Genomic DNA, 23,264 nt, shown 5'->3' on the forward strand with positions numbered 1-23,264 from the left:
CTTAGAATAGACTGGTCTGGATCCTAAACTCATAATTCCAAAAGCTCAAAGATTGGTAATTCTGTTGACGTGCAGGATTGTACAGACGTGTTGAATGTATCACAGCACTAAATGAGGTATGCCTCAATGGCCCTTCGTACTGGAGTTCTGGATGTGAAACTTCTCCAAGATGAAAAGATCATAATAGTAAAAATAGATAGATCATTATGGAAAGTTATTTAATAATAAGTTTTGTTAGTGTAAATTTATATTTTATTTCAATTTGAGTGAAATTTGGCTTTTTTTTTAGTTTTTATATAATTTTTGTTTTTTTCTTATAACCAAAAGATGACTATCATACGCACAAATTATCTCCTCACAACTAAAAGATTATACTCATAATAAATAAATGAATCAGTAAGTTGAATTATTACATTTTTTATTAAAATATTAACATAATAAATTCTAATTAATTTATTAACTGGTATCTTAAAAAAGCCAAAAAAAAGAACCATAATAAAAATGAATGTGATCCAATAAAAAAGGTCTTTATATTCGTACAATTTTTTCAAGGTTTAATTTAATGATAATAAACTGATACTAACATAAGACCCCCAGATGTAATAAACAATTTTACACAGTGAAGTTTGAATTATTACTTGGTATTTTTTGTCAAAATATTAAATTAAATCTATAATATTAAACTCTGTTATTAAATTCCATTCATAACATCACTTGTAACCTATGACAGCTATTAGAATAAACATCATTTGAATAAACAACTTCTAGAATTAAAGAGCTTTGTGAGACAAATTTACAATTATTCAAAGGTTTTAATTATTATTGATTACAATTACAAGAGTAGTTATCTTGTATAGGTAGGAGAAATAAAAAATATGTGATTAACATAACTAATATTTTATAAATAAAATTAAAAAATTGTCTATTACTGCCATAAATAGATGTTAATACAAATTTATACTGATATATATATTTTATACATGATAGTTATGGAGACCTTTAAGTATGATTGTACTTTTTTAATTTCCTTTAGGAAGGAAAAATAGTGTATGACTCTTATTCTCTATTTTTTAGATATTTCAATATTCATTGTTAATACAACTAATACTATCAGTCTGATTAACATATCCTAAAAAAAATCTATTACTTTATGCCACTAGAACACTTCATAAATTTTTTCTTTATCTAAAAACGCTATTTGGTAACATGCACACTCACACTTGCCATGAAAAACTCATTGTGCGTTTTATACAGAATTATTCATAGGTATTTACAACAAATAATAATAACAATAATATCACAGATATGATAACTTGCTTTTGTTGTGATAACTTGCTTTTGTTTTTGCATATCTTACTGAAAAATAAATACTAATAAAATCTCAAAAGATTTCTTGCATAATTAAAATCTTCTGTTCTTTCTTATTCTACGCTGTCGTATTAATTTTCTCTGTAAATAAAATCCAGTAGCAACCAGTGCAACAGCAATTATTCCAAAAACAATGTCTAAAGCGATCATTGCTGGACTAGAACTAATTGTAATAAAATTTTCTTCTTTTATATTTTGTGTCTTGCAAAGCATCGGTTCCGACCTGTTAAACCAGTGAACAAGACGTGTCCCTTCTAAGCTTTTAGGTGTATGACATCTGAAATAAAAAAATAGTTTATATTACACTACTTGATGTAATAAAAGATTAATAACATAAGTTTCTTTATTTATGTTTTGTTCATATGTATACAATAATTGTGTTTCATTTTACATTATATATTCAACTTAGCCAGACAGGGCTCGCTTCACTTATCCATCATATCTAGGTAGGGGGCAGAGCCTCCTGCATCCTCCTCTGCTCTTTAAACTCATGGTTGTGAGAATAATAATGATAAATATAAATTAAAACCTGTTCAATTTATAAAAACTATCAGTGTGTTGTAATTTCTTCAGAACAACAGTTGGGTCAGTACAGGACCCAAAACATCACTTTCTTTTTCTGTTTACCCTTCAGAATCACCGTAAGACATTACTTCAGAGGATGAATGAAATTTTATATGGATTTGAATACTAGATCATGGATACTGGTGTTCTTTGGTGGTTGGGTTTCAATTAACCACACATCTCAGGAATGGTTGACCTGAGACTGTACAAGACTACACTTATTTACATTCACACATATCATTCTCATTTATCCTCTGAAGTAATACCTTACGGTGTTTCCAGAGGATAAACAAAAAAAAGAGAGGACCCAAAACTTTGAGTGATATAAAGAATGCGGATTTTAAAATAGTCAGCCTCCATCTTAAAAATAATAGCTAGCTGGTTAAATGTTCTTTATACGGGTAAAAATGTATTTTTTTTGTATTTTTGTAAAATGTATTTTTTTTGGTTCTTAACATTGCACGACAAACATCATAAGAAGGTAACCGTGCTTTGTTTTTAATTTTTTTAATTAAAAATTTTTTTTTTGTTTTATGTTTTTTAGTCAAGCAACTGGAGGAATGTGCAGCCAGTCAGGTTGCACATACAGTAACAGTGGCAGTGACTGTGTTGGCTGTGGCTGTGGTGGCACTGTTGCACCCCTTAAAAAATTGAAATTAAAAAAAAACTGAAAATGGTTTTTAGATATGTATCTGAAGAATATTTGTAAGCCCAAATCTACCAAATATTTTATTTAGTACAGTCAGAAACAGGGAAAATTTGCAATCATTGTTAAAAATATTTTATCTTCTTCACCTCTTTCAAGGTAGAATTTTGAAAAATCAAGAAATTTGTTTTTAGATATTCATATGAAGATGACATACCAAAAATGAAGTTGGTATCTTCATTTGTTACCAAGAAACTGAAAAAAATATTAACATTTTATTTTACTTCACTTTAATCCTTTAAACTCGAAATTTCAAAAAATCCTTTCTTAATGTGTACTTACACCATAAGAACATGCTTAAATTTTTATCAATTTATCTTCAATAGTCTTTGCTGGGTGTTGATTACAATCAAACATATTTTATAGGTACAGATTTATAATTTTTGGAGAAAAAGTTCCCAAAAGTTTTTAAAACTTTAGAAAGGTGTTTTACTACCCTAATGCATTGATTGCAGCCCAAATTTTATAAAAGTTGACTGTGGAGCTGAGTTTTTCAACGTTTTCGAACTCATATAGCTTCTAATAAATTTCTTTGCATTAAGTGAAAGTCTGAAATCTAGAACAAAAACTCTCCTGTTGTAACAATAATATATATAATACAATATATATGTATGTATATATGCATAATACTGAGGACAACTTGCCATTCTGATTAAAGCAATGATTAAAGGGTTCAAGGATTCAAGATATGGTTGAGTAGGAGAATGCTTAGAATATACAATATAAACATACATGTGTAAGATGAAGGAAGAAGAGTATAGAAAGAAGTTTATGTCTTGGAACACAAGAAAATAATTCAATTGCTCAACCTACAGTTTCATACCAGTTGGGTAATAAATTGTAGATTGTCATGATATCACCAATCTTTAAAAGAAGATGGTAGCTTAAGAAAAGGAAGTAAGAATAATAACTTTTTAAAGTGAGAAGTTTCTACAAGCAGTATTACATCTCATGATGTCAACTACATTTTTTAAATGTAGCTTACCATATAATAGAGTAGAGTGGAATGATATCAAGTATATGATCCACAGTCAAATAAGAAGTTAACAAAACAAAAGATGAAAAATTTCAAAACCTGAGTTGATGAAGGCATCAAGGATTTGAATGATTAGATAAATTAATTACTCTAAGCAGTAATAATAAAACATAATTAAGTTTTACCCACTCCAAATTTTTTTTTTTATACAACTTGGCAATAAAACGTGATTTAATTTTTCATATGATTGAGGTTACTATTAGAGTAAATTTAGTCAATATATTTTTATTATTTAAAAATGTATATTTTTAAGGTTTTTATGCATGCAGTTTTTAATATATACATCTATACCTTAACAAACTTAAAATGTTGAATGAGGCTGTGTAAAGTAATGAATGAACCACATACAGTGTTAAAAGCAGTTTAATTGTTAAAACTATGGAGAATCATTCACAAACAATAAAAAAAGAACAGTTATGAATGGTTAATTGAAAATAATGATCATGTTGAATTATCAAGGAAAGTGTTTGACCAACCATCTGTGAAATACCGTTAATAGAAATTTGTATTACTTTGTTTAATTTGATTTTGAAAAAAAATGACCGTGTATCACATTATTGCAAAATTTGTTCTGAGGCTCTTTACCAAGAAACAATTACTTGTTCCCTGTTTGAAACTTACAGATCAATGAAATGAAACATACATTTTTAAAAACGTCTTAACAGGTGATGAGACAAGGAAGTACAAATATGAAAAAAGCATGCTCATCAAAGGAGAACAAGAGCAAAATTGTAAAAAAAAAAAACAGTCCAAAAAATCAATCTGTCATTAAAGTCACACGGGCTGATTAGACTTTCCTGCTCTCCATAACATTCTTTATCCTGCAAGAAGAATAGTAAAACAAAGAATGTTTTAACACTAATACAGAGTTAGACAGACAGTGAGAAAGATACAGCTGAAGGTGTGGCAATTTATAGATACTTCACCTAACATGCACCATCGTTTATCAATCAGATTTTAATAAAATTCACTACAAGTATTGTTCCTCATTTCCCAGCTTTCTGAAAGATCTGAAACATGCACCTGCAAACTTTTTTTTTTTTTTACAAAACTAAAATCAACATTAAAATTATGTTGTTTTTAAAAATCAAAGAGATCAAAAGAAATCTGGTTTGAATGTTATGCTTTATTATACAAACATAATTCTAGAAAAAACTGAGTGCAAAAAAAGTGTTTGGACTACTGCATTAATAATATAGGGAAATATTATAAATAAGATACAATATGTTAATTACCAAATAATTTTTTTTTAAATAAAGTTTTCTTTCTTTATAGACTACCTTTACTGAGAGTAAACACTACAGAGGATAATGAACATTTTAGTGTAAATGAAATACATGACCGAGGATAAAGTACATGTTGATGTTGAGGTTAAAAGATTTATCTGATCAAAAAGAAGCAGGAGTAAACTTTAAACCAGGTTAAATCATAGATGATAAAAATGTTTAATGTAGGTTATAAAAACTCACTTTAAAAGTAGTGGAATTGATAATGATGTAGAATAGATGCTTTATAAAAAGATAATTAAAGAGAAAAACTAACATATATTCAATTATTTTCATAAACAAATTGATATATCTTACAAATGATGTGGTTCACAGAGTAAATGTATATTGTTTGGTGAGATATATGGTAATATCTTTCAGTGTTCTATGATCTGATACTTATGTACCATACATAGGTTATTTTTTGTATAAGAATAAACTTAAATAAAAAGTTAACATACAACAATCCTTTTTTTCAATAACAGAAGTATTAATAGAAAATTAACTTGTTGTTCTTTGGGATGTAGCTGTAGAATATATTTACATCACAGTAGCTGAGTATATAGAAAGCTATTTTAAATATGAAGTTTCAAATAACATACAATGAACATTACTGCTAAAATAAGAACCCATAGCAACATTATTCACACACTATCAGGAGAATTATTCAAAGCAAAAGCAGACTTCTCTTAAAATAGATAAAAACATTTCTGATAATATATTATTTTTTGAACATATTTATTGTTGGTGAGTAAGCTGCTGAGCTTTGTAGAGGAACTTTCTGCAATAAACAGAATAAACACTGTCATAAAATAATATTCTGGTAAAGATATGTTGATGATAGCATCTGCATGGCAAAACATAGCAATGTAAGCAACATTAACATACATAAATAAAAGATATCTTAAAATAAATATTGCAGCTATAGATTAACATAACAAATTAATATATTGCCTGGGATTCACATTATGAAAGCAACAAACAAAACATACTTTAAAAAATATAGAAAACAAACAACTGATTCACTTACGCCTCAATGCATGCAACTTCATGAAAATTACCTACTTTTAGGTAATATCATCTATTTAATTTGTATGAAGTATATTTGCATTGTTTGAATGAAAAATGTTCTATATACACACATATATATATATATAGATTCATTTCATAACCAAAATGAGCACTTGAAAAATGATTCCTCCATAGTATCAAAGAATCAACATTAGCTAATCAACTCATAGACACAACTCACAAATTTGTAAACATAAACACACAATCTACTAAATGAACAAACAATTCAGAACTAACAAAGTTTTTTTACCACATTCCAAATATGTCTACCTAACTCAAGAAAAGACCAGCAGTATCTTCAGCTGAACCAGTTTAATATTAGCTGACATCAGGGTAAGAACAGCAGTACTAGTCAATAAAGATGGTCACAAAATGGACAGAAAATGTTTTGAAATTGAACTTTGTAAATTTATTTCAATTTATAGTTTCTTAAATAGAAGTACTGACTACATGATACTTCTAATACATAAAACGTTACAGTAATCTAATGTTAATTTTAATTATATGTTTAAATATTACACCAAAATTAATAATTTAAGCATGCACAAACATCACCTGTAAACAAAAGAAGCCAAGATGAAAGTCCAACATGCTGAAGTTAATAATAAGAATAGTAGAAAATAAATGAAAATTACTGTTTACTATACAAATGGATAAAAGGCAAAAACAATTATTTTCACACAAAGCTGCTATCTGTTGAACTAGGAAAAGCTCAGTTGACATTCTCTAAATACAAGGAATGGGATTCATAAACATTACAACATTCTATAGAATGTTTTGACAAGTAAAAGGTGGATAGAGAACTGAATGAGAAGCAAATGAATTAATTGCAGAGGGTAATTATGTAATGATAATTTTGTAGTACTAAAGCAAATAATTATGAAGGTTATTTTGTTTTTGAAGTTTTACTAATATCGTAAAAAAAACTACAAATGTTTAATATTGGCAAAAAAAATAAAATAAAAAACAATATTATTGAGCAGGCATAGAAAAAGAAGAGAAAAAATGAAATAAATTCAAGAAAATAAAGATATAGACCTTGAAAATCTACATTTTCAAACCATATCCTTTCAAAAATTCATCATTTTTTTAATAATAATAATAAAGATTTATTTATTTATTGCAACTATAGGCTTACCCCCCCCCCCCCCCTTGCAGTTACTGATGGATGATAATAAATTTAATAACATGCGAAAATGCCACGCCTGACTGGGATGTGAAACCTGGGACCTCCAGATAAAGGCAAAGATGATTCCACTCTGCCAGGAGATTGGTGTATTATTTTTTATTATTTTCTTTTTATTTTTTTTTTTTTGCTTGATGAAATCACTACATAAGGTTGAAGCTTGTGTGTGGGATATGAAAATGGAATTTTGTAGTATATGAAAAATGACATACCGAATTGAGATTTGGTCCCAGGACCTGTGGAAGAAGGGCCGAGATGCTATCAGTTCGCCATGAAGATCGGCGAATTATTTATATATCTAAGAATTGTAGTAATGTATATCTTTATTCTATGATGTGATTATAAGAACTGGTATGGTAACTGGTGTAAAGCTATTAAAATACATAAATAAAATATTTCATTCAATGAATTTATTTATAGAAGACCTAGTATTTTATTAGCTACATTAAAAACTCTAGTTATTTTTACTTCAAGCACTTTTAAGACTGCTTCAGTTTTCAGAAACTTAAAGATATTGTTTAACAAGTATAAATCAGAATTTAATTTACTGCAAATATATTATATACATGTATCATAGTTAAAATTTTAATATTAGTTTATTTTTTTATATTTTGCAAATGTTAATAAAACATGTAACTTACCTTAGATTCTGCAGTATTTCCTGATGAGAATGATACATTCTTCCTACAGCTTTATCCAGCAACCACTGCATTGAACATTCACAGTGCCATGGATTACCTTGCAAATCTATTTTTTTCAGGTTTTCCCAATCAAATGTATCATCAGGCAGTACTACTAAGTCATTCCAACTAAGATTCAACTAAAGAATGTAAAATAAATTTATAAATTAGTATTTCTTAATGAATCTAAAAGAAGCAATACTAGTAATACTAAACAAAATGAAACTTGTTAACATTTTCATTTGTCAATTTTAATCTGGACATTTTTATATAAATATTACATTAAGATAAAAAGTAATAAAAAATAAATACAACATTTTGAATTATGAAATTCATCTACTTCAAAACTGAGAGTACAACGTTTATAAAAAACAATTATAAATATCTTTCTACTAATGATTTTATACTACTTGCAGACTATATTAAAAAAACATCTTTTATAAAACATGTTATCTAGTAATAAATGAATTGCTGTTACTTAGTCTTTCTAGAATTAGGAAAAAATTCTTCAAAAAATCCATTTTCTATCATCTGTTGTAACAAGTAGTACTTTAATCTTAATGTTTAAACTAGATCACTGACATTAAAAATTTTGTAAAATTTAGCTCAATTGCCATAAAATACTACACTATACAACAAATCCCTTTGCAGTGAACAAATTATATAGTCAAAAAAAAAAATGTGTTAACATTCATTCTTTCAAAAAATTTGTGTAATTTTTAATAGTTATATTTAAAAATTTTTAGGGGTATTTAAAAGAAAATATTATTTAATTGATATTTCTTCAACATTAAGTGCTTTAGCTGTTTTTGCTGAAAATTATGCCTCTTCTTTGATACATAATTCAACACTTCTACATAACTTGTACAATCTTCTGTGTAACAGAAGTAATATAAATTGAGATGGCTGTATGAAATTCTTCAGTTGCTGCTTTTCAAAAGAAAAATCAGCTAGTGATTATGGAAAATGATTATGAAAACCAAAGCCCTTTCAAAATTTTTCAATTGTTAAAGACATCTTCATGCAATACTACAGAAATTTGAGGAATGTGCATCGTAGAACCACTATAAAGAATTTCACTCAATATTCTACTTATATTATATTTACCATTGAATGAATACAAAATTTCTGAGCAATAAATTTGTGCATTTATAATATTTTTGAAGAATATAAATCCACAATTTATTGCCGTGTAATTGAACCATTGATCGTTTTTATTGTTTTTTTTAATCAGTGTTGGTTGTTAAGATTCTGAGCAAATTTTCTGTACCCCGCAATAAAAATTGTTTTATTAGAATGTAAGATAGATTAAAATCCAAGTGAAAACTAATTTAATTTTTGTTTTAAAAATATATGAACTGATCCTACAATGACTTCTGCCTTTGTTTGGGCAATTTCCTCAATGGTTTGGAATGACTTACCAATAACTTATACAAATTTTGAGACATCTGTCTTTAGACACTGGTTGGTTTAACAATATTTGATGAATTTATGATGCAACAATTTTCTTAAGTTTATAAATTAAATCTCACACAGTACCTGGTGTAGTGTAGGAGTTTCAGGAAAACTTCAGAATTCTTCTTCAATAGAATCTAAATTTATCATCAGATTTTAAAATGTGAACCACAAAAAGCGTGTATTTTTTTATGGTTAACATAACTGAAATACTCCTCACCCATTTACTTAACAAATACTAAATTAGAGCTTATATTGAATGTATAAGGTAAGGAAAGAGGCATCACAAAACAGAAGTAATATCCATTTATCATTTTACACAAAGTTCAGTGAATGTGAAAGGTTAGGAAATGAGCTTACTCAGCAGTAAGCTCATTCATTACATGGGTCTCTTTGAATACTCAATTACAGCTTTTCTCAACCTGGGGGTTGCGATGATATGAAAGGGGGATCGCGAAATTAGCTTATAACTTTACACGTAAACAATAATGAAATCATATTATGAGAAAAAATCATTTGTTATAAACATTTTAATTACATTTATAATCACTCTTGTGAAGGAAATAAATTAATGAGATGGTTTCGTTTGTTTTTCGTTTAAAATTTCCTTCATATGTCGGTATATGTTAGAAACACGCAAAAGCAAATTGTTTTCAAGTGATAAAAGACGATTCCTATATTTAGTTTTTAGCGAAACCATAAACGAAAACCTTTTTCACAGATGTAACACATGGCGAAAAGGCTCAATATTTTCAATGCTTCTGTAACTAAAATTCCATATTCACTTCGACGAGCAAGCCAAAACGTATCTAAATTTTCAGGTGTAAATTGTTGTAACGTTTTATCGACAGACATTTCGATTAGCTGTCGTTAGTCTCAACTGGTAACTTAGAGATTTTTTTCTTTTCGCCAATTTCATCGCATAGTTTTGCAAACACCCTACCCCGTAACAGTTGACTTTTAATAAAATTAACCATTTTTACAGCTTTACAAAGAATTTGTTTGAGATTTTCTGGCATATTTTTTGTAGCAAGAAAACATGCCTGTGATGGAAGTAGTGCGTTCATTCCGCTCTTAGTATAAGACGATCTGTTAATTTTTTTAGAAATCCGCTGTTCTTTCTTGCTATCGCCTTTGCACCATCACTACATATTGCTATATAATTTGTACACTATGTTATAGCTTTTAGTAGCCTCATAAAAAAACATCAAAAAGGTATTGTCCTGTTGCATGACCCGGTATTGACTTGAAAACAAATATTTTCTCTGGCTGATCTGTTCCTATCGCATTCATATCTCACAAAACATAAGAACTGAGAAATGTATGCCACATCTGTTGATTCATCAAATTGAATACCAAAAAATTCACTTGAACTCATTTTCTGAATTATGTGATCGCGAACATCGGCAGCCATGTCATCGATTCGCCTTGATTCTGTAGCGTTAGAAAGCGGAATTTTTTAAAATTTTTTTGCTTCTTCCACGCTTATTAAAAATATCAATTATTGCAACAGCAACATCAGGTTTTCTGCGATTGTATAGGAGTTTGGGCATCTTAGCTACTCTTAATGCTACGACATACTCGTAAGATGCTTTAAGTGTACTTTTATCAGTATAGCTTGATTTAAAAATAGAAGCTTGTTGATTTCTCAAAGTATGTAATTTTCTTTCGAAAAATTCCAAGGTTTTGCTTTTATGGTCCAGATGTTTAGTTTCCAATTGTCAAATTAATTTTGACAGCTTCATGCTTTCATCAGAGAGGATTTGAAAAAACAATGTACTACGGCTTTCCATCTAATGAAGTAAAACCATTATTTAAACAACTGTCATTGAACAATCTTGTCTTTTTACCAATTGATTCACTGGATGTAGATAGCTCACTTCGTTTTTTTAACAAATTTATCCATTTTACATAAGAATCTAATTGGAAAAAAAACAGTTACACTGTTTGACCACGCACTAAAAAACCAAAACCTCAATTATCATTATTTTCAATGAAACTGTGTTTTTAAAAACTTAAATAAAGACACCAGACGCACGCTTTGTATTCAAAATTAAACTGACGTTCTGCATCCCTTATATCTCTTTTATACTGCTGAGACCGTGTGTTCAAACATGTCATATGCATGTTCAAATATGATGGTAGTGAATATTATGCAAGTAGACCAAATTACAAGGAGTATGTACACAAGTTGGAACCTGTAAATTTTTCATGTGTGACAACTTCATACATGCATGTTCATACCTGTTGCAGTTTTAACTAAGTTTCTTTGAGTTGGAGTGGGGAGGGTTATGAAATATTCATTATATATTTTTTTTTTACTTTCTGGGGATCATGGAGCTAAAAATGTTGAAACTCACTGCTCTATTATAACTAGGCATTCTAAAAATTCCAGTTAAATACATTTACTTAAATTTTAAGTTAATTCTAATTTTTTTTTCATCAAGTAATTTTCATTTTGATGAAGAAGCAAATTAAAAATAGGTGATTAACTTACAGACCTCACAAATATTGATGTGCTTTAATGCATCCTTATCGATGGTGTGTAAACCAGTCCTGGTAATTACCAGCTTAGCACATGATTCAGCAGTCAAATCTAAAAAAAAAAAAAAAAAAACAAATAATGTTCTATAATTTAAATAAACTTTTAGTAGTTTTTTTTTTTTTTTATTAGACAGCAGTTAGAAACAATTACTTATGACAAGGAAGAATGTTAAATCATCAAAAATTATGAACATTAAGGTAGCATATAACAAAATTATAACATTTACATAATTGACCATTAAAACCAATATGTCACAATATTTGTGTTAGCTATAACTATGGCTTCATCTGTGTCACCTTCTAAGAACAAGCATGATTCATGTTTCTTTATTAGAATTTAGTGGTGTGGTGACACTACCTTAGGGACATTCCTGACAGAGATTGCACAAAAATCCTTTCTTAGTTTTAAAACCAAGATCCTACTTCTAAAATTTAATATATCATATTGTAAATCCACTAACTGAAGATATTCTCAAGATATTCCTTTCCACTGTAAATTATTATTTCTTTTCTATAGAAATCATCCCTTAAATTATTAATAAAATAATATTTTCATAAATTAGTAATAATGTGACAAACGTTTTCAAAAATACTACAGTTATGCAAAACTTCTTTTACATAGTATCTAAATTATTCAAAATTTAATTATTAGTTTATTGTTCTAACAGTGATTTTAAATTTAGCCTTTATGCAAATATAGTTAGAAGTTTAAGTGTAATACAGATTAATGCATTATAAATTTTTTTAATCTGTTTTAAAAGGTTAATATAAAAGACATACACAAGACAACATAAAATGAGCTGATATGTAGTCCTGATTACTTGCATGTTTTCTTTTAAATTTTCAACTACTGATTCTGTCGCCCAGCTACCATTCTGATGTGGGATTCTAATTGACAACATATTCAACCTAGACAACCAATAATATAAATAAACAGCGAAGTTTCCTGTAAAAACAAGGAATACAACTACTTACAGGTCAAAGTTCAATTAAACTGCACAAAATATCCAGAAGCTATTTGAATGCACTATCAGTCTAATAATTAATTAAAACATGCACTAACAGTCTTATTATAAACATTATTTATAAATTAATAAATTAAACTATAGTTACTATGAAATTTATCCATAATTTTTATTGTGAAAAATTATATTATGTTTGTATTCTTTGAAATGTTATATTTATGTTCATCCAAAATATTATGATGTATATATTAGATGCATGTGTAAAATTAATAATTCATTAAAATGTTATGAATAGAAACTAAAAATTAAAGTCTTACTCTTGCTGAAGACACCATTGAATACATTCTTTGGTAACTTTGTAAGATGAGGTAGATCTGATAATGAAAGATATGTTAAAGACCCATTTCCAGTAGATCTTGAAGGAAGAGAAGATATTGCATTTTCATCCATTATTAATTCTTTTAAATTTTCATTAAAAACTTCTGGTATTTTGTTACATTGGTTCCATGAAGCATTTAATATCTATAATTACCATAAAAATGTTACATGTTATTTAGCAAAAGAAGTAGTTGAAGATATAAATACAGTAGAACCATAATAATCCAAGTTCTGATAAATTGAGTTTCCAATAATTAAAGCACAACAGAACTGTAATTCAAAGTAAAGTTAGGTCAAAACAAACATTCAAATTACAGTGTGGTAACTATTTATACTCATATTTAATGACAAAAGCATAACATATTGTTAGACAATATTTTATACAATAAAACAAATACTTACATTGCTGTCAGTACAATTAGAAGAGCATGAGAAATGATAAATATGAATATGAATAATAATTCATCCTCTAGAACTATCCTTCAGACCAAACAAAAGTAAATATAGTAACAAAAACGGTTTGATTGGTTGTTAAGACATTCAGAGTTTGTGAGTTAGTTTGGAAGAAAAACGAATGATTATAAACAAAGAAAGAAGATAAAAATGAAATATTAATCAGGTGACTGAGGATAAAGGAGGTATGTTGATATTAACTGCAGAGTAGAAAGAAACAGAAAAATGCATTAAACTAGAAAAACTTTTGAAAAATAATAATAAAAAAAAAAAATAATAATAAAAAAAACATGTATAACAATACTCCTTCATATTATTAAGATGGAGTTACACATGTAGCACTGCATATTTGCTACTTGCTACTCTGGCACGTTCAATTTATACAAGGAGCACTATACATGCTTACTCCATACAGTTTCTTCAAGTAGATTTCATTTTCAATTATGGATCATGTAAAGAAGCCTATGTCTTTTTCTATTATTACTTTATATATCTATAGAAGAGGAAAAAAGGGAAAAGAGAAACAATTATCAGACTTACAGTTAAGTTCATTTAGGACTAAAGAAGAAAAATTCTGTAACTTTTTAAAATAAATATTATTAATATAATTAATAATAAAAATTATTAATTTATTTTAATTGTCTTTAATTGATGCAAATTATAAATTTCCTTAGTTTGATGTTGATGAGTGTAGAAAATCAAGCGATGGAGTTATTGTTCAGATGTCAGATACCAAAATTAGGTCAGGTGCAAAAGAGAAAGAGAGAGGGGGGAGAGAGACATACTCACTGTTCTTTCAGTTGCAGCTACTGCTAGTACTTCAGATCCATTGCTTTATTTTTGTTATAGTAGGAGGTAAAGCTTTCCCACTTAAATAAACATTTCTTATTGTGATCATATCCATGATTCTCTTCAAAAAATAATGAAAATATAAGATTATTCAACAATCAGCTATTGAGAACTTGTCTGGCACAAGAAACCGCTTCTGATCAACTAATTCAAAGATTTTTAAGAGTATTCTGAGTGTACCTTCAAATGAAGCCTAAATATATTGAAAAAACAATTTTGCTGTTTGTGTTCACAATTTTTTTTACAAAAACTGTAAATTCTAGAGTGAAGAATCCAGATCTGACAGCTTGATTGCCATCAGTATTACTTCTATCTAGAACTTGGGAGCCTAAGCTAATTCTAAGGCTGCTTCTAATTCTAATACATGAAAATATGGTCTACAACAGTTTATGCCAGTCTACAGTATTATAGGCTGTATTCTACTGAGTGCATATTATATTGCTGGACTGTCTTCCATCATGGCAATAATAAAAAATGATATGGCAGACAATATAGTCTCCAGAATATTTAGTTATTATTATTAAAAATCAATATGTATAATTGTAGGTGCTAGAAATGTATTTCATGTTTGTTTTGTATCATGTCACAAAAAAAATATAGAAGGTAAGGTATAGCTTAAACAGAATTAAAATTGGTTTACACAAATATCCATAGTTGGTGTTACAGAACAAGATGAAAATCCTTGATAGAATAAAATGCACTAGATGATATAATGCATTGTCATGATTAAGATTGCATGAGCAGAAATGATAAAACCCTATAAGTTGTTATTAATATAGAACCTTGTTTGAGGAGATGACAGCGTTTTTCATTTTATACTTCACTAAACTTAAACAAGCAATGATAATATGAAACTGTTTTTACCCAGAAAAAAAAGAGCTGATAATATTGCACACATCAGTATATCAAGTTCACTTTTCCTTTGTGCTATGAAATAATGCATTTTATACACAATTTTAATTCGGAAGGAACGACATAGCAATAAACATAAATATTAAAAATCAATAAAACAATAATTTAAACTAAACTTTATATTTTTGAGAAACTATTCACTGGAATTTTACATGAGTGGTCACACCTGTTATGCAAAATGCAAAGTATTGTTCAGCTTAGAATGGTTACTGAATAGCTATCGGCATGAAATAAAATATATGACAAAAGCAAACCACTTACATTTTCATGTGGGTAACTACTTTCAACCTATGTTGTATGTAAAAAGAAGTAGTAGTTAAATGCATAAAGCTCTAGAACATAATGTTTAACTAAATCTATTTAATAATTAGAAATAATATCCCTAACTATAAATAGCAATTTAAAAATCTATCAATAGTTTTGCATGAAAACTTATATTTTACCTAATTAAACAAACTACTGATACACATAATTAACAAAAAATATGAGCTGTAATTTTTGTTAACGAATGTTGACTTTACTAAAATATTGTTACTCTTTGGCACTTATTTACTTCTCTAATATTATTATTACATTAATAAAACCTATCTACACAGAGTACTGATATCCCATAGACATACGTAAATTTCATGACACAGAACAAAATTTAGAACCCTGAGGAATAATGAAAGCTATGAATGATGTATATTATAAATTACTATATCAGACCAAAATCCTTTTCAATTATGCCAAAATCCTACACATTTAGTTGAATTTTTAGTGTTAAAGTTTAGAGGGGTCCAAATAGGGCAAAATTTTTGTCGAAAAACGTGCACCCCCTGATTTAAAAGTACTCTCAAAAACAAATTTTTTGACGCGTTGATGAACCCTTTCCGTTCGAAAAAAGTCATCTCCCACTCCACTTGAATTTTAAAGGGGATTTAACATGGGTTTTAGGTTATTTTCAAGTCATGACGATATAGCGCTAGCATGTTTCATCACAAAACTTCAAAAATAACGTATATAAGGGTTTTTGGGGTCGGAGAACACGAATTTGAAGTCAAAAACTTATTTTGACACATTGTAACTCTCAAAATCGCTGTCAATCAATTGACAACTAGCGTTCTTATGAAGGAAAATCAATGTTAGACATTAAAACAACGTTAATTAGGGTTTTTGGGGTCGGAGAACACGAATTTGAAGTAAAAAAACTCATTTTGGCTAGGTATGCTAGCTCTTTTAAGTCAAAATAAGTTTTTGACTTCAAATTCGTGTTCTCCGACCCCAAAAACCCTTATATACGTTATTTTTGAAGTTTTATGATGAAACATGCAAGCACTATATCGTAACGACTTGAAAATAACCTAAAACCCATGTTAAATCCCCTTTAAAATTCAAGTGGAGTGGGGGATGACTTTTTTCGAACGGAAAGGGTTCATCAACGCGTCAAAAATTTATTTTTTGAGAGTACTTTTAAATCAGGGGGTCACGTTTTTCGACAAAAATTTTGCCCTATTTGGACCACTCTAGTTAAAGGTAAATAAATGGTATTAGTTGTTTTGTGATGCTGAAGGATCACAGTTCAAGTATAATAAATAAGTGTATGTTAACTTTAAATTTGAAGCTCAATGCATATCTTGGTTGGTAGAATTTAAATAAAGCCACTATTTCATGTGTAATTGATCAAACAAAGGACCAGTTACCAAATTGTAACAGGACTTACAACTATTCTATGGCAGTATGATTTTAAGATAAAAATATAGTGTAAAGCCAGACCTACTGAACTTAGGCTAAATGAACATTAAAAATATGAAAAAAGAAAGGAGCACAGATGTTTAGTACATATTTTCCATGCGTTTCAGAAAATATATTGAGCAATTTTAGTTATCTTTCATTGCCATAGCAAAATATGTAGAACAATATGTAGTAAAATGATGTACATGGTCAATTTTTTACTAGAATATGTAGTACACTTTCAAAGTACATATATTATTTTATTTCCTTTCTTGGAATTGAAGAAGCTTTGGCACAGTATGCTGAAGCTGTAAGAGGAGGAAATATATCATCCTTTATACTAATGCAGAAACAGAGATATTGTGTGATATTACATATTCCATTTGTTCATCATGAGTGTATCTACACACTCTAAAAGAAATTTATGATTTACGTAAATGTGAACATATTTGAAAAAATGTTTGTAGTATAAAATTTGATATGTTACAACATTTAATATGAGATACTAAGATTTATGTAATATTAAAATATCAACGTACCTTTAGTTGTGGTAATCCTTTCAAAATATCATCAAGTGATGTAAGCCCATTATTTCCAAGAAGTAGATGGGTCAAGTTGTGGCTCCATGACATGGTATTTAGGGATGTTAAACTGTTATAACTGAGATCAAGTAATGTTAAACTTTTCAGTTTTTCAATGAACTTTGTATTGGATATAAGGTTATGGTTTAAATGTACTGTTTTCATTATATTTTGGTCTGGGAAAGCTTCAGGATCAATATCAGTAAGTTGATTGTTTGAAAAATATAATATTTCTAATTCATTCTGCTTCTCAAATCCTAACTTTGGAATAGACTTTATCTTGTTTTGAGATAAATATAATTCTTTCAAATCATTCAATAGTTTTAATGTTTTTTCCGGAAAAATTGAAAATTTATTCTCACTAATATCAAGATATCTTAAATTCATATCTGGTAATGCACTTGTAGGCTGGAAATTAAATAATAAATTTCCCCTTAAATCTAAAATTTCTAATTCTTTTAATTCATCTAAATATATAGTATCAAATGTTTCTAATGAATTGTATGATATATTCAATGATTTTAAATATTTCAAACCGCTAAATGAATACTCTGATATACTTTCAACTGCATTACTAGCAATACTTAAAGAAGTTAAATTAGTGAACTTATGAAATATGCTTGGAGGTATTGTTTTTATATTATTATAATCTAATGATAGTTTTTTTACATTTAAACTTTCAAATCTAACATAACGCTGTATTGAAGTCAAATTCATATGATTCATTGAAAGATGAATATCGGATGGTATATTTGCTTTTAATTCAACAACTTTTGCAAATCTTGGAATTTTTGTACAATTTACGTGTAAAATATCATGATTATTTGGATTAATATCACAAGTACAAGAATCACATATTCCAGGGTAAAATGTAACACATCTTCCAATTATTAAACTGATTAATACAAAAACCAGTGCTTGTAAGCGTATCATTTTATCTGAAAAGAAAAACAAAAATAATCAAAATAAAGACAAATAACTATAAAAAATAAATTATAAGAATTGTGTTATGTTTTTAATTAGCTTTTGTAGTAAAAGAAATTAAGAACCTAAATTAAGAATCTTAATTTAGGTTGTGATTAACCTATTATTATTTATTTAATTTTTTTAATAAGAATCCAGCTTCCTGAGTAGTATGCGATCATGTACATTTTAAAGTAATCTTATTACTTTAGGAAAGGAAATGCAGCAATAATAGTTAGTTTCCTTGATCCCAGTGATAGTTTGGCTGTGTCTAGATCCAGTAAAATCACTTTTAAGTGAAAAAAATTATGGAATTCCTACGACCAAAATACAGTGATAAGGTGGGAATTCAAAATAGAAGTAACTTATATTTACTTGAATTTGAGACCTACTTTGGAAGCAAAAGGGTAAATTTGATCTGTAATAAAGCCAGTAATTTCTAACATCATGGCGGATACTAAATAATTTTGTGACAAGTCATCACCATTAAGAAACAAGATCAACCCAAGTGATTTTTTCAGTTCATACTAGCTTTTACAACATTTTTTTTATGATAAATAAACCTATTATTATCTAGCCAAAATTTAGTGGTTTGTACTTAAAGCTTTATAATTTATTAGCAGCTGACTTTTACAAAAACCAATATTTATTTTCATACATTTATAATATTAATATTGTTCTTAATGATGTTATACAGTTATTTTTTTTGTTTAGGAAATTTCAAAAAATAACAGGTGTCAAATAGATTTCAATGTTTATAATATGTTGTTATTATATAAATACTAAATAAATAAATATTTTTATTTAACTATGACCACTTCTTAAAAAAGTCTGAAAAATTTGGTTCATAATTATCAGATTAAAGTATAACTTTTTTATTTATTATAATTTTTATTGTGTTTATAATTTAAAAAAAATACTTAACCAATTTACCTGTAAGATGTTTTTATCTGAACTGTCACTCAGTACTATGCTATATTTTATTTAAAGATTTTAACTTAACTAACATGATTAAAAATGTTAATCATTTTAATCATAATTTGGAATGTGATAGGTTTGGACTACATATTATAGCAAATTAAATGATGCACTATATAAAATGATAAGCATTCTTGACCTAAATAAAAAATTCATTAACATCCAACTATAAACAAACATCATCAATAAAAATTTTTTTTGTGATTGAAATAAATCATACATTTATTTTGAAAAATATTTTTTACTACAGATGATGTAACTGCTATATCTACATTCCCATTTTATTTTATTACTACTATTAATAATGAAAATTAATTACTTCAGTTATTTACAATTTATAACATTGTATTAATATAATCTTGATTAATGTTGAAAATTTCCAAATAAAGACTATTACATTTTTAAATATTAAGAATCTGAACTTTATCAAGATATTTTTAATTAATAATGAGTAATAAAAGAGTAATGAAAATGAATTCATAAAATAATAGAATTGTTTACAAAGTAGTTTTTAATTATTAAAAGTTTTATGATAAAAATTTAAATTTTTTGAACAGGATGTAAGAAGTGAATGAATCAGTGTAAACCAAATTTTACTCAGAAAAGGAGTGTGCAGCAGAAAGTTGTGATAGATTAGGATAGTTTCTAAACTTATCTCTCAGTCTAACTAAAAAGGAAATGAGTAAATTAACTCTATACTATTTCCCCAGAATTCATACTGATAAAACTGTGATTGTATGTTTTTATATAAATATTAAACACATTTGCTCTACTGACTTGTTATATACAACACAGTATTTTTAATATAAATTAAAAATTCCACAAAAAATAAAATGAAAAATTGGCTCACTGATCTATGGGAAAAGACCTATTCCCTCTGCCAAAGACTAAGAGTTTTACCTTTGAGTTCATTGCAATTATATTTTAACTCCTTAAAGATACTGAATAATTATGAATACTGTTAAAGAAAAGGATATGAGAGCTCTACAAATGAAATGTCATATGAAATATAAAAAGGACCTATAAATGTTTTAAAGATAAAAAAGAATTGGCTGAATTTATTAGACAAACTTAAGGCTAAAGATACCTCCCTTTGTTTGAAAAAAATCTTCATTTGTGGAAAAAAAATTTGTAGCTGATTAAATTAGGTTTCAGATTAGAATTTGTGAAGTGTATTCTATGATTTTGCATAACCAGTGTTCACATAAGATTATTTCTCATAAACAACTTAATGTGATTTATTTAATTAGAAAATTAATTGTTATTAGTTCAGCACTTGATTAAGTTTAAATTTTGTAAATGTCATGCTTTCAATAAAACTACATAGATTATTCCTGAATGTGGCACAGAGCATTAAAATACAAGTCCAGAACATTGTTCTGATGCAGTCCATCAGAAATAAAATATTATATATAAATATACAGTTTACTTTTGTATCATCATTTATTTTTCGATTATCCCAATTGTTCTGGATGGTCTATTTTTTACTTAGGAGGTGTTGTACATCTGGACCAATAAAGAAATCAAAGAATATTTTACTACTCACTTAACTTACATGTGTGATAGAGAATGCTATTTTTTGTTTTAAAAATACCTGTTCAATTTCTGCAGTTATGTGATTTATGTTAATTCATCTACCAACAACCATTAGTTTTGGCATTTAACTGAACTGATAAATATTTAACTACTTAATACTATGATATGTGTGTAAAGAATCATGACATTCTGTTTTTAAAGTTTTTGTTGTTATCATAGTTATGGACCGATTCTTAAAATCTGTTATGAAATTTGATCCTCTGTATGTCTGGACTAGATAAAGTTACATTACTAGATAAAGTTAAAATACCTGAATTAAGTTTGGGACAATAGATTATGCAAATCAGTTACCAAAGTTATAATTATAGCTATTATATGGTATTGAGAACCTAATACTGTTATAGGTAGCAGGTTTTACGGCGCTGAAACTCTTGTGTTACTTGTGTACTTTTGTAGGGTTGATTCTAGTCTTTGGTATGGATGGCTCTATGGTTCAAGATCCATAGCCGAATTACAATTAGGATAAAGACTGTTGTGAGATGGTATTACCTTAAACTAAAATAAAAGAAATTAACAGTCGATTATTAGATCAAAATTTGTAAATAAAATACTTTTCCCCTAAGTCCAGTGTTAGATTTTTAGATATAAGGAAATTTTTTTTAATAATGTATTGTCAATTACTACTTTGCCTACATAAAATTCCAACTAATTATGAAATAACTGGGTATTATTATCATATCATTTTGTTGTAACAAGTAATCAATCACAATAATTATAATTCCTAATTGGCCTAATTGAGTTTAATCATGTTTATTTATTTCATTTTTTCAGTTCATTGTCAAATAATTAATCTCATTTTTCTATGATTAATTATGTCAATGTTCTTTCTGCCTTGCATCATGTACAATTTATAAAAGATTTTTATAATTAGAACTGTTTTTCTATGCACTGATTACCAGGAATTTAATTTATTTTCTTTTAAAAAAATAATCAAAAATCATTTATTCTCTTAATGATTTAATTATCAAGTAATAAATTTTAAAATTTATTGTTATTTTTTAATTATTGAAAGTATATTATTATTATTGAAATTATTGAGTTCTTAACTAATTTTAAGTATTTTATATTACTTTATTTCTATATAAATATTTAATATGTAATTACATTTTATGATAAATAATGTTATCTTATACATAATAAATTATAGTTTTCCAGTATTTCTATGAATTCCACAAATAAATAGAAATGGAAGAAATCAATGTTAAAAAAAATTTCTAAAATTAAGACTGAAAAATTATTTTTCATTGCATTAAGTCTGTTAACCATTCAATCCTAATAGATCTAATCTAAGGTAAAAATTAAAAAAAAAAAGAAGAGTAGTACTCATATTACTCATACATTTAATAAAGTAACAAAAAATTTATAACTATTAAAATGTAAAAAAAAATATATATATTCAATTCATTCTTTAAAATTTTGATTAACTCTCACAAATGGTTATAGGTGAATTGAAATAAAATACATTGCTGTAGAAATTAGAACAGGAATTCTTAAAACAAAAAAAAAAATAGCATTCTGCCTCAGACATTAAAGTTAGTTGAATGGTAAAATATCCTGTTGCTTACTTCATTGATCTAGCAACACCGCCTGAATAAATAGTATAGCATCCAGAACAATTGAGATAATCTAGAAGTAAACTCTCCATAATTTTCAGTTAAGAGTAACAATTTTTTCTACAATGGAGCTCTGGTTAAACAGTTCATAGTTCACTTGGGTATGTTCACATGATACACAGTTCTGGAAATGGTTGAGTGGTCCTTCACTTTTCTCCTAGGGTGATTCTTTTATTTCTAAGGGAAAATTAATTTTGTTGAAGGTATATATTTTCTTCTGAACCAGTAAAATCATAGATTAACAATGAATCCTCACATCTTGGGTAGCCCCAATCTAATAAGGATTTTAAACAAGATTTTCTGTATCTTGAGGATATGAATTTGAACCTTACTGAGAATGCAAAGACCTATAGAGCTGGTTCACTTTTGCTGCGTTTAGTAAAGAATG

The 23,264-nt window shown here is 27.4% G+C and overlaps 1 protein-coding gene across 2 annotated transcripts in view; it reads right to left on the minus strand.

The window, feature by feature from the left end:
- Nucleotides 1-1,186: 1,186 nt before the first annotated feature.
- The window catches only part of LOC142321591 (uncharacterized), a 52,199-nt gene continuing 30,121 nt past the window's right edge, over nucleotides 1,187-23,264 (minus strand). For both annotated transcript variants that reach the window (XM_075359811.1, XM_075359812.1), the window contains exons 2-6: nucleotides 17,685-18,664; nucleotides 13,158-13,362; nucleotides 11,833-11,927; nucleotides 7,838-8,016; nucleotides 1,187-1,645 (exon numbers count right to left, since the gene is read on the minus strand). In XM_075359811.1, the coding sequence (XP_075215926.1) occupies nucleotides 1,402-1,645; nucleotides 7,838-8,016; nucleotides 11,833-11,927; nucleotides 13,158-13,362; nucleotides 17,685-18,659 (1,698 nt within the window). In that variant the 5' untranslated portion in view covers nucleotides 18,660-18,664 and the 3' untranslated portion in view covers nucleotides 1,187-1,401. The remainder of the gene's footprint in view (nucleotides 1,646-7,837; nucleotides 8,017-11,832; nucleotides 11,928-13,157; nucleotides 13,363-17,684; nucleotides 18,665-23,264) is intronic.

This window comes from Lycorma delicatula, chromosome 3 (assembly GCF_047948215.1).
Source record: "Lycorma delicatula isolate Av1 chromosome 3, ASM4794821v1, whole genome shotgun sequence".
Lineage (NCBI taxonomy): Eukaryota > Metazoa > Arthropoda > Insecta > Hemiptera > Fulgoridae > Lycorma > Lycorma delicatula.